Below are 12,957 nucleotides of genomic sequence, written 5' to 3'. Positions count from 1 at the left end.
TAACTGAAGGAAACAGCAAGGGCGCTGGACAGTCACAGATCACGGTTTGAATTCTGCCTCCTTCACTTTAAGAGGCCGTTTGGCCTTGGATAAATTCCTTGACTTCCCAGAGTCTTGGATGTTGGGTCCTGGGTCCAGTGTCCCCTTTTGTGGACTGCACCGGGTTTCCCACTCGCACGTGTTCTCTAGGGGTCCACTGCCTGAGTCTGTACCGGAAGAAGTCTGGTATCAGAGAGCCTTAGCTTCTTGCCCAAACATGGATGGAAAACCCTCATCAAGCCTTCAGTATCAGAAAGGCCTTTCTGGTTGAAATACCTCCTACCTGCCTTTATGTTTTTCATTCATTCATTCATTCATTCAACAAATACTTATTTTGTACCTTTTCTGAGCCAGACACTGTGCTAGACGCTGGGGCCACTGTGGTACTGAGACATTGTGTCTGTCCTCCTAGTCTGGGGCGCTTGTAGGGTGAACAGTCACAGAGTGTCTGTGATCAGAGCTATTGGACAGTGGGTTTCAGCTGAGCAGACTCAGTGCTTACTGTGTCCACCTGCTGGGTTGACCAGGCTTCATCCAGGCCTTGGACAGAGCACACAGATTTCAGAAAGGAGCGTTCCAATCCCTGTCCCTCCATCCTCTGATCTGGACTGAGTTAGAGGTTTGGGGCCCTTTTGCAGGCTTGGGGGAAGGAAGGCAGTTAGAAGACCTGGCTTGGTCTAGGTCAACACTGACCTTCAGAAATACCTCCCTATTTTGGGCCTTTTGTTACAGCATCCAATGGGTTGCTGGGGCTTGAGCGCGGTTTGGGAGGGGTGAAAATGATTCTGAAACGCCGGTGCTATGTGATCCTGGAAGATTCCAGGTGAAGGATGCTTTGCCTGGTGGGGGGGATTCTTTCCTGTGTGTCCTAGCTGCAGTTTGCAGGTGAGAAAGAGAAGGACATGAGCCGGGAAGGTAGGACGGGTGGCTGCAGGAGTGCAGCGCATTGGTCCAGCTGCTGGAGAAGACATCTGAAATTCGTTTCTATGCCACAAAAGCAAGCAAGCAAACACGGCCCCTCCATATAAACTCATGCGGCATGTATTTAGACATAGGTTGCCAAGTGAGAAAAGCATGGTTGAAAAGGTTGTCTATGTTCTGCTGTTGTTTTCTTAGAGGAAAAAAGGATGTATACGTCTATGCTTAATGCCTGTGGAAGAATGCAAGACCATAATGCTGGTACTTCTGGGCAGGGGGCTGCAGATCAGGAGTGAGAAAAGAGACTCAACACCCTCTGCCTTTTTAAGCAGCTTGATTATTTTTCTTATCATGTGTATGTGTTACCTCTTATGAAAAGGAAAAAAAAAAAAAACAAAGTAAAACCCTTTAATACTGCCCCATATAGCTTTTTCAGTGTTTGGAGAATTGGGGAGTCATTCTAGGATCCTATAGGTTGGTCTGGTTTTAGAGGTGTGGTTGGGACTCTGGGGATGTCCCTGTCTTGCTCTTCACTTGAGAGTCCTAGATTTTGGGGTTTCTTTTCTTAGGGCATTGCCTCTAGAATTCACAGGTTGCAGGCCTGTCCCCCCACCTGCCTTCCAGTGTGTTCCCGGACCTGGTCTCTTCCTCTCTGAGCCGCCATTTCTACACACTTCACAGGGGTGTGTGCCCCCATCATGCAAGAGTGTGAGATGTCAGGGTGGCTGTTCATGCTCCCACGGCAGGGCATGTAGTAGGCGCCCAGCAAACTCTTATTCTCTTCCTTCTTCACTCGGAATTCATCTTTGTTCATTTTAAGGTAGGTAGGTGGGTGGGTGGGTGGATGGATGGATGATGACTGGTTTCAGCATTCATCACAGTGCTCAGCCAGTCCAGGAGCAGGCCATCAAGAAGGTGGCAGAATCAGCAAGTGGGACCAGGAACTTTTATTTCTTTGCAGGAAAGTACGGGTCACCCCATTTGTCAGTCACCTTTCCTAAACCCTCCAGGGTCTCCCTGATGAAAAGTCCTAATAATGAGTGAATGCTCGAGCCTTTATTACCTGCCAGGCACTGTTTCAAGCCCAGTCTCTATGTGGTGGAAATTCTCAGAGCAGCCCCATAGGGCATGTTGCCATTTAAAAAGATGAGGAAGTGGAGGCAGGGGGAGGTAAGTAACTTACTCAGAGAACCACAGCAGGTGAGCCGTGGGCCATACTTTGTAAGCCCTTGCGCACGGCATGCCTCTGTGATAAGCCAGAGGAGGCGTGCTCAGCCCTCATTCTGTACTCTTGGGGGTGACTCCTTGTCTGTTACTCCCTCCTGTGTGCCCAGCTCCGGGCCAGGCACTGGAGCTGTGGAGTCTCTGTCTACAGGGATATCAGCTTAGTGAGAGAAAGCAGCCACAAATAGCCAATAAAATGTGGAAAGTGTGAGAATAGATGCTGGGAACACAGAGGAAAGAGGGACCAGCTCCGCCTCTCGCCTCTCGGGGTGAGGGGAGCCTCCCACCAAAAGAGATATTTGAGCTGGGCCTTGGCCTGGGAGGACAGGGAGGAGTTCACCTGGCAGAAAGGAGGGGGAGGGGGAGGGAGGGGGAAAGAGGCGGGAGGATGAGGAAAGGCAGGAACTGCAGGAACAAAGGAACAGCAATAAGACACATTATCTACAGAATGGCACGTGGTTCAGTGTGGCTGGGTGGTTAGATGTTGGGAGAGTATAAGGAGATGGGGCTGGAGTTGAGGGCCAGATCCTGGGACACTGGTTATGTCTTGCCCCCAGTTGTGGCTCCAGGGGTCACAGATTTCATCCTTGTCAGGAGCTCAGCAGACAAGATAAATATGAGTGATGTGGGCCAACTCTGGAGCTTTGTTCCACTCTCCCTGCATTTCAGATTTGTATGAAGAATTCCTTCCATGAAGAATTGTCCCTTCTCTTAAAGCACAAGTGCTCAGTTATCCTCATTTTCTGAACTCTGATGAGGACATGGGCACAGTGTTGATGGTACCGCTGGGGATGGCAATAAGCAGTGACAGGCAGTTGGCCTCAGCCTGCGAATCAGGGAGACAAGAGGGAGTGGTGGGGCCTGTGGCAAACTGGCCAGCTCAGACCCCATGTGGGAAAAAGGGCTCGAGTGTGGTGGAGCAGCCAGAACTCTGGACTTTCATGTGAAATCATATTGTTCGGCATCAACTCCGGATTTTAAAATCCATACCACTTTTGCTGAACAGAATACATTTGTGGGCCACCAATTTGCAATCTCTGTTGTTGACTGAGCTCTGCATTAATATGCTCGTGTGGAAGGAAGCCAGGCTGGCCGCCCTGAGGATCTGCCTACCTGGGGGGGTTCGTCCCCACAGGAGGGTCAGCTCGGTACCAGAGACAGTCTAGCTTTCTGGGAACAGGCCTGCTTCGACTAAGAAGGGGCTTCGGAGGGTCAGTGGGGCCTCTCTCCCGCTCCCTCTAAGCAGCTTTCCTCAGAGGGCAGGGGGAAGGGCGGGGAGGGGTGGGGAAGGGCCAGCCCGCCCCCCCACTCCCCGCCAGCGCGCTCTGCCCTTAACGGTGTGTCTGCTGTGCCTTCCAGTCTCCGTCTGCTGCTGCCTCTTCATCCTCTTCCTGTTCCTCTCCGAGCTCACCGGCTTCGTCACGACGGAAGTGTAAGTTCCAGGCCCCCCCCCCCGGGGGGCATTTTAGAGCTTTCTGAGACCCCAGATGAGAGGAGGGAGGGGCTTTAAAAAGGAGAGAGACCTCTGAACCTTCCAGCTCTCTCATTTCCAAGCCCGCGGCATCCATCACTCCTCTGTTTCTTAAAAGGGTTTTGAAGTTCAAGCAAAAGCAAACACTTTTATTGAAGCCAAAGAGAACATTCGGGTTCCGTTCTGTGGGGGGGGGGGCCTCCTGGGTCCTCAGATGAACAGAAATCATGGACCCGTCTCTGCTGTCCCTTTTGTTTGGCCAGTGGGCTTTTTTCCCTCTGAATCATCTCAGGGTCATTTGATGTGAAAGCTGGAGCAGTTCAGAGAAACGGGGGCAGCTTCCTAGCCGAGGGGGGCGGGGCTGCTGACGTCAGAACCCGGCCCCCTCAACTAAGCCCCCTTCCCTGCTCGGAGGCCCACACTCAGTGAGGAATCAGCGTGGGCTTCCTGGCAGCGCTTGACACATTGTAAATCGATCCCCGATTTCTAGAATCATCCTTTGCCCAGATAACCTAGTAAATGCTCTGGGGTATGTGTAACACAGAATGCCATTGGGATTATTCAGTCACGCATCATCGGCTGCCCTGAGGTGGAATTAGACCCCAGAGCTTCATGCCTTGGCCACTGGCTCAAGGCTTCCAAGCCTCTTCATTCCTGTGTTTACAACCCAGAAAGTCATCATGGGGCTGGTCCCTGGCCGCCCACCCACTCCCCTCTCCAACACGGGAATTTTCTCTCTCGCTCATGGAATTTCTTGGTTTCCTTTGCCTCCCTCTCGGCAACAAGACAATAGGAAAGGAAAAACATAGTTGCTTAGCCCAAGACAGGCCTCGTAGCTGCGGAAGCATTACCACCTTTAGTCCTCAAACAGCCCTGGGATGTACTTGCCTCCTTACAGATGAGGAGAACTGAGGCTCAGAGAGGTGGGGGGACTTGCCCGTGCTCATACACTGAGGAGGGGGCTCCCGAGGTCCGCCGGTCACCTGCCCACAGGTGTGTCAGTCTTGTCTGTTCCCCACCACCACCCGCCAGCCAAATCATGTCGTTCCTGCCCTCCACTGGTTTGGGACAGTTTGCCTTCCCTGTCCCTCTGATTGTGTTCTTAACCCTGATGGCACCAAAGCCCAGGGGGTCTCATGGAGTGGTGGAAAGAGCTTTGGACAAGGCATCGGGAGACCCAGGGCCAGGCCTCTGCTTGATTACCACTTTGCTGTGTGACCCTGGGCAGGTTGCCAAACCTCTCTGGCTCTCAGTGTTGCTGGCCAAACAAAGGAGGGTACACCAGAGTCAAAGCTTCCAGGTCTGGGGAGGTTTGTCTGCTTCCCAAGACATGTGACCCCCCCCCCCCGACCATGCAGGGGTCAGAGAAGGTTCTTTGTCCCACTCAGCTCCTAATGGGGGGGGTGGCTCTGTGCATATTTGGGCCACTGGATGTCTCAGGGGTCACCCCATCATGAGTCGGAGTTGGAAACAGGGACAGCAGCAAGATATTAAGACCTACTGTGTGCCATACACCTGCCGGTCTTTCCAGGCTGCACCCCATTCCCTGGTGGGGGAGGTGGCTGCTGTACAACCCCCTCATGTTCTGAGCAAGGTGAGTGGGGTACATGTGTGACAGCAAGGAAGGAGCCCCAGCTGTATCCCAGGCACCAAGGACGCTTTATATATTCCAAACAGGGCCACTAGGAAGTGCGAAGGCCCTGAGGCAGGCATTACCTGGTATCTGTGCAGAGCAGATAAAGAGCTGATGTGGCTTGGGAGCAAAGTGAGCAAGTGGGGAAGATAGAATATGGAGTAGGTAGGACCAGGTTGGACTAGGTCCGGCTCGCTGTTGTGTATTAATGGGACTCATTCTTGGTCCTGAGCTCCCAGAAGTCAAAAACCAGGTCAGCCTCATTCATTGCTCTGTGGTTCCATGCTCAGAGGAGCTGAAAATGCCAACAGTGGACACAAACCATGAACAAGTGAACAGAACTAGACTATATCAATTAGAGAAAAAGGCTCTGAAGAAAGAAAAAAAAACCACAGGGCAGGAGACAGAGAAGGTATGTGATATTTGGTGAGGTTTAAATAAGATTATTTACCAGAAAGGTACTTAATGTAGCACCTGATATACTTTAATATCCATGGATCCATAGCTCTTCATGCATTTATTCATTTCATATTTATTTCCCATCTAATGCTAAAAAGGTAAGGCCACCCAACACCTGCCATTTAATGAACATTCCATGAATGTTAATTTTCTCGTCCCCTCCCCTGAGCTGAGAACAGCCTCCTTCACTTCCTGCTGACATTGTCAGGGGCAGCTTATTTAGCTGTTTGTCAGCTCAGCCCATGGTGAGGTAGGGTGCTGAGCCAGTGGGCCCCAGACAGGTAAGTTGTGATGTCAGAGCTTGTGACCGAAGCAGGTGGGGCTGTGTTAGGGGCCACTCGGGCAAGCCTAGACAGCTTGTTCTGTTTAACCAGGACAGGGCTCACTCCTTGCCCAAGAGCACAGTGTGTTCCTGTTGCTCTGCCTTCTGCCCTGCTCCAGGGATTTCCCCTTCCTGACTCCTGGGGCATCCTGGACACTCTGGTCCCAGCACCTCCCTGGAGAGGAAGAAAGATGAGGGGTGAGTGGAGTAATCAGACTGTAGGGCTGTTCGAGGTGTGTTTACCTTTTGTCCTCTGCTAGGCTCTTCATTTGCAATGTGAGTAGCTGGAGGGATGGAGGGAGGCAGGAATGAGAAGAGAGACCTGTGTGTCTGGAGCCCAGGGTCCAGAAGCCCCGTCTGTCTTGATGCAGGGACCCTTATGCCCCCTCTCCCCCCGCTGCCACGTGACCACGGTGTAGGAGTGCCCAAAAGGAGTCTGTAGGGGTGAGGACTGAGGACTCCACAGAAAAAATCCAGAGGAAAAAGGATTGTTCTGGTCTTCCTGCTATCAGAAGCTTCTCTGACCCCTGGGAAGGCCTGCCACTTTGGGAAGAAATGAAGGTCACAATTCTTCTTTAATGGATGGCTGGCCCTCCCTGGCAGTTTTGTGACCACAGTGGGGCAGCACCCCCCACCCCATGAGATCGTATCCCAGGGAAATGAGGTCACTGCTGGTAGGAACAACATTGCTCCAAACCCGACCTGTGGTTATCAGTGACATAAGACACTATTCTGGCCCAGCCCGGTGGGGAAAGGAGGCCTGTTTGTTTGGGTGGTTGGACTCTAACCTGGGCTTTAGACAGGCCATTAATTACTCTTGGGAAAGTGGCCCCATAGGGTGCTCTGCAGCTTCAGGTTTCCAGGGGAGCAGCCCCCCCACCCCCCTCAGACAACGTGGCTGCAAAACATTCCAGCCTTTGACTGCCCAGGCTTGGCTGCTCTTAATTATTAACCTGATGAGGATTTGTAATAAGAAAGCGTAGTAACTGGAACTCTCCACTGATAATTTATAGTATAATACATGTGTTATACTTTCTAGTTATTATAATGGGCAACCGCCACCTAGGTTAGCACTTTACAGTGATCATCTCGTTTAATCAACACACAATCCCTTGAGGGAGGTTCTCCTGTTAGCCTTAGCCGCACTGTACAGCTGGGGAAACTGAGGCACCGGGAGGCTCAGGCCACAATGGGGTTAGTAAGTGGTGGAGCCAGAGTCAAACCCAGGTCCATCTGACACCAGAGCCCAGCCTCGGCACCCCTGCCCTGTCAGACCACCCTTTTCTGCCCAGAGCATTTTGGGCCCCCAGGTGCATGGGAGCTGCTGCCTTTTGGTCAGACTGTTTGACTGGAAGACTTGGATACACCCTTCCAGGGTGAGGTGGCCGAGCAGGCAGTCAGAGCTCCAGGAAACCGTTGCCCACCCAGTGGGAACTTGGAGGTTACCTTGAACTGTGTCCTTACATGCTCCATAGCAGGCCCCTAGTGGGGAGGCCAGGAGCTTAACCAGGAGGAGGACCTGGCCATCTCCTTCAGAGCCCAAGTTACCCACTCTGAGGCCTGCATTGGGAGCTAGAGCCAGGTAGAGAGACCCAAGATAGTCATGTGAAGGAGCGCTGGTGGGCCTGAAGGCTTCCGAGCGTGGAGTGACTAGACCAGGTTCATGCTGCAGCACAATCACCTCTTGTGAAGGTGAACTGGTGGCAGGGTGACCCTGGAGGGCAAGGCCCTGGGGAAGAGACTGGGCGATGGCAGTGGAGAAGGGGGTGGCGGCAGGACTCGGCGGATTTTTGGGCCCCCCACCTGGTAGGGAATAGGTAGGAATACTTATTTATACCTGGAATGGTCAGGGTTTAAAAGAAGGTCCTGGAGAGTTTGCTTACATAACATACATCCCTCCCCTTCCAGCCTCTGTGGGCCTCACTGCTGTGTAAGTTTCCATTAAATCAAATTATTAAGCACAGAGGTCAGCGACTTTGGGCAGGAATCTGAACTATTCAAGTGCTCTTCTAAAAGCAAATAAAATTGTTTTCCATAGATGTCATCGGACTCACGCCTCAGCCTAGAATTTCAGGGCCTTTGGTTACATTCCACCTTCGCTCTCCCCACCCATACACCTCCCCAGTCCCTCTCACTCTCTCCCTACATGGCCACCGCTCACTGACCCCCACGCAAGCCAGCCAGATCCCTGACGCTGTGTGGTGTCCCCCAACTGGAATGCGCCCCCCTCTCCTCCACCGGCCCACGTTGCTTACGTCCCCCATTCATTCTGCAGAGGTTGTGATCTCGTGCTCTGTGCTCCTGGCTCGGGGAGCCCTGGTCCCACTTGGTTGGGGAGTCAGATGTGGCAGCCCGCCAGGGTGTGGCAGATGGAGGTGACCAAGGGAGGCTTGTGGGGCACAGATGGAATGGTCCCTTTACACCTCCATGCCCTGTGGGTACTTGGGCCATGGGTGGGGGTGGGGTGGGCTTCTGAAGGTTATCAGAAAGATGACACCTGCATCACAGGTCTGCCTGGGGACACTTGCCTCTCAGTTTTTCATTGATTCCTTGCCCCATCCAGTTTAATGCAATGGAAGGAGCGTGACTGTGGGCTCCCACGACTTTTATCTGTCTTCCTCTAAGCCCAGTTTCATCCTTGTGAGAAGAGAACAGTAACCCTACTAAACACTGTCTTGCTGTAGGTATTAAGTGAGATACCACATGGGAAAGCCCCTGGCATAGTGCTTGGCACCAGCTGCGTGCTCAGCACGGGAATATCTTCTTTGATTAATTATAAGCAAAGCCACCTTTCATACGGGCCTTCGTATATACCAGGGGCTGTAAAGCACCTTACATCCTTTAACACATTAATCCTTGTGATGAGAAAAGCACCTTTTGAGGAGAACAAACTTTGTTTTTCTGGGTTGCTGCCTAAGCATTTTACAGTATGATAACCCTACTCGCACTCAGAGTCTGGACACTGAGATAAGGACTTTTGAGTTGAGGATGCCTGCCATGAGTGCCTGCTTTTATTTTCCCGGGGCACCTTTTCAAATAACTACTTAGAGTTAAGGCGGGAGGAGAGTTGGTGACCTCTGCCCCAATCATCATATAAGTAATAAGTGCTCGCTACCCTGCTCTCTATCTCCTGCTCGCTCCTGCCCTCCCCCTGGCCCATGCCATACACACCCCCATTCCTGGGATCTGTAAGTAATAAATCTTGGGACTCTTTCTTCCTTTGTGTGGATGTGTTGAAACTGTGCCTTCAATCAAAATGACCCTGTGGGTTTCACTTCCCCAAAGTGGGAGCTCGGATGCTGAGGGAGCTACCTGGCAACACTGTGTGGGTGGCTTGTGCCCCCTCGTTCAGCAGGTCATAATTGGCATGTTGTCGATTTAATACACCAGCTGTGGGCCCCTCAGCACAGTCCTTACCACAGTGCTGTGAGGTGGATACCTGTTATTACCAACTCCGAAAACACTGATATTTGTGAGAACAATAAAAGTAGGGGATACTTTCTCATCGAGCACTTACAGTTGACTAAGATTATGCCTGTCCGTGATTGTCCCTGTTTTACATCTGGGAAAACTGAGCCTGGTAGAGGCAAAGCCCCTTGGCATAAGGTCAGTCAGCTAGACAGTGGCAGAGCCAGGACTTGAACCCTGCGAGTCTGGACTTCACCATGATGCTTTATGCTCTTTACCCAAGAAAGGCCTGCGCAAGGCCCTCAGAGAAGTGAGTAACGTACGCACCCCCGTCCTGGGGCAGCCTACAGCTTTATTGCTCACAGCCCTGGGAAGGAGCCCGAATCCTGACCCCTTTCTTGTTCTTTCTCCTTCTGTCTTCCTCTTCGCCCTTCCCTCCCTCCTGGTTTTCTTCCCTTCTTTTTGAGAGGTATATGTAACTTAGAGACAGCAAAGCGCACAGATCTTAAAGGTGAGACTTGATAACTGCTTGCCTGTGCTTACACCCATGTCACCATCACCCCATCAAGACAACACCTCTCCACCACCTGGAAGCCTCCCTTTTGCCCCCCCCCCCCAGTCAGCATCTCCCACCACCACCACACTATTGTGACTTTTATTACCAGAGATTAATTTTGCCTGTCTTCAGACTTCATAGAAAGCTTTCCCAGTTTTACAGTTAAGGAAACCGAGGCTCAGAGGGGTGAAGCAACTTGTCCCAGTTTCCCCAGCTTCTTAGAGGCAGGGCCAGGAGGTGAGCCCATATCTGTCTGCCTCTGCCCCATGGGTCTTCTCATCACCCTTGCTAGTGACAGGAGGAATCAGGCCCATGGGTCCCGAGACAGCAGTAAATCGACAAAAAGCTTTTATTGCCCTTCCAGGTAGGTGGATTTCTGGCTATCCGTTCATCTTTTAAAATCAGTTCAGCCCCAGGGGTGCCTCGGTGGCTCAGTGGGTTAAGCATCCAGCTGTTGATTTCGGCTCAGGTCATGATCTCAGGGTTCTGGGATCGAGCCCCACGTCAGGCTCCACGCTCAGTGGAGTTTGCTTGAGATTCTCTCTCTCCCTCTGCCCCTGCCCCTCCCCCCCTTAAATAAATAAATTAATTAAAAAAAAAAATCCTTTCAGCCCCAGCCATTAAAGTTAGCTAGCCTCGGCAGGCATCTGTGGGTGGGCTATGGGCCGGCTTGCAGCGCGGGCTCGGGGTAGCAGGAAGTCAACAGCCTTGGAACATCTGCCTTGCATTCAGAAGGTGGCAGTCGGGGCCTCGTTGGGTAGGCGGCACAGGTGGTGGAAATGCATTTATCTGGCCGCCCAGAGCCCTTTAGGAAGGCACCTGGGAGCAACGAGTTCTAGCCTTAGGTAACCAGACCGGACGAGCTCTGCAGGCTTTCTGTCTCTCCCGAGCACCTGAGCCCCTTTATTCTACGTGGCACTAGGTAGCCTGGACTCTGTGAGATGGGAGAGGCCCCCTGGGGCCTCCAGGGTGAGCTCACCTTGGTGCCACACCTGGGATTCACCTCTTTCTGCACTGAGGTCACCTCCAGAGGATTGCCAGGGGATGACATCATCCCACAATCCCTCAGTGATGTGCTGAGGCCCTGCCTCCCAGGCGGGAAAAGTGAGTAGCTTCAGGGAAGAGTCTCGCTTGTTTGGGAAGGGAAGGCACGGTCTCCTCTCCATGACCGTCTGTTAATCACCTAGCAGTCTCATCGCTCAACAACCCTTTGGAGTTGCAAATCAAGGCTGGCGTAGAAATGGGACTCTGAAGGCTGAGGAGGAGAATTTGGCTATGGAGATATCCATCCTTCGGCATACCTCCTGAGGTCCTGCTTGCTCCTCTCTCACTGGCTCATTTGTTCTTTTTGTTCCCTGATAGGGGCCAACGCTATGAGCCTGCCAAGCACAGGCTCCTATCTTCCCGCCCCACAGCCTGTGTGTGGCCTCAGAGAGCCAGCCGCCCCTCCTCCCTTTTACCGCCCTTGACCCTAGATGTTGAGAGTGAGAGGAGGGGAGATAGCATGAGCCCTGGAAAGCCTGGGTCTCAGGCAGAAAGCAGACAAGCCCCAGGTGACTTTTTGAGCCCACTGTTTCTTAATTGAGCATCAGCTACATCACATTAGGGGCTAAGAGCATAAAGACAGGGTCTGAGTAAAAATGCCCATGCTGTGGCCACTCTTTCCCAAAGATGAGGCTATTTACCCGGCTTCCTGGGAGTTGAATTGCTTAGAGCTGCAAGCCTTTATTCTCTAGCCTGTGGACAGGACCCTGGTTAATGTTTACAATAGCCACAGCCCAGCCACTTCAAGCTGCCCCCATAGCTGTTCACTAGGGGCCAGAGGGACTTCTGTTCACCAAGCCTTTAGATTCTGTTCCTTCTCCCCATGGGGAGTGCTCTGGGAATCAGAAGTGGGCTTCAGACACGGCCATCCAGTGTCTACTCAGCAGCTCCTCGGGGATATCTCCAAGACACTTCGAGCTCAGCACAGCCACGTGGAACTCGGTGCCTTTCCCTCCCCACTGCTCTTCTTCCAGGGGCTCCCAGTCCAACAGAGGGTTCCAGAAAGAACGTGGCAGTCTGCCTGCATGCCTCCGTCGCCCCACCCCCCCGCCCCATCCAGCAGCGAGTCCTGCCTGCTCTAGCACGCCATATCTTCCATCCCTCCCTCCTGTCCACCCCCCCCACACACACACACCTGTCCAGGCCGCCATCTGTCCCCTGCACTACTGCCTCAGCCTCCCGTGTGGTCTCCCCAGTGACAGTGGCCCCTCTGGTCAGTTTGTTAAAGGGTAAGCCTGACCGTGCCGCTGCGCCCAGGAGGTGAAGGCCTTCCCAGGGCCTCCGAGCCTGCCTGACACGACACAGCCCCTGTCCATTCTCCAGCTACAACACACAGCCCACACTTCCCTCTGCTCTACACTGCAACCACGGTGGCCTTTGCTCAGTTCCCCAAATCCGCCACTTCCAGGCCTCTGCACACTCTGTCCCAGGGATTCCCCTCCCTCTTTGCTAGGACAGCCTCCTCATCCCTGAAGCCTCAACTCCCATCTCCTCAGAGAAGTCCCTCTGGCCCACCCTCCCCAGAGGTCGGTGGCCCTGTCCATCCCTCCCATGGCACCCCACAGCTTTCAGACAGTGCAACAATCATAGTTGGTGGAAGGTATCTATTTAGGGGTCGTGCAGTGTCTGTAAGGTTGAGGAAGGCAGAGATCACGTCTGACTGGTTACCCACTGTCTTTAAAGCCTGACAGGTAGTAGGCACTCCAAAAGTATTTGTTGAATAAATTCATGTTGCTCACAGATCCCAGTGTGGTGCCCTTGTCCTGGAGAGCAAGGTGGCATGGCTGTCCCTGGAGCGCCCTACCCCCACACTGGACCTCTCTTCACAAAGATGCCCACATCCCTACCCCTGAGACCTGTCAATGTGTCACCTTACGTGGCCA

At 52.8% G+C, this 12,957-nt stretch overlaps 1 protein-coding gene across 3 annotated transcripts in view; it reads left to right on the top strand.

The window, feature by feature from the left end:
* ERGIC1 (endoplasmic reticulum-golgi intermediate compartment 1) overlaps positions 1-12,957 on the top strand; it is a 103,156-nt gene that overhangs the window by 52,699 nt on the left and 37,500 nt on the right. For all 3 annotated transcript variants that reach the window (XM_088023473.1, XM_088023471.1, XM_088023472.1), the window contains exon 3: positions 3,541-3,613. In XM_088023473.1, the coding sequence (XP_087879599.1) occupies positions 3,541-3,613 (73 nt within the window). The remainder of the gene's footprint in view (positions 1-3,540; positions 3,614-12,957) is intronic.

The sequence above is a fragment of the Eumetopias jubatus genome, unplaced genomic scaffold (genome assembly GCF_037043125.1).
Source record: "Eumetopias jubatus isolate StellerSeaLion01/CBP00866 unplaced genomic scaffold, mEumJub1_p1.0 scaffold_5, whole genome shotgun sequence".
Classification (NCBI taxonomy): Eukaryota; Metazoa; Chordata; class Mammalia; order Carnivora; family Otariidae; genus Eumetopias; species Eumetopias jubatus.
Note: the sequence above shows the minus strand (reverse complement) of the source record. Positions and strands in the feature narration are given on the sequence as shown.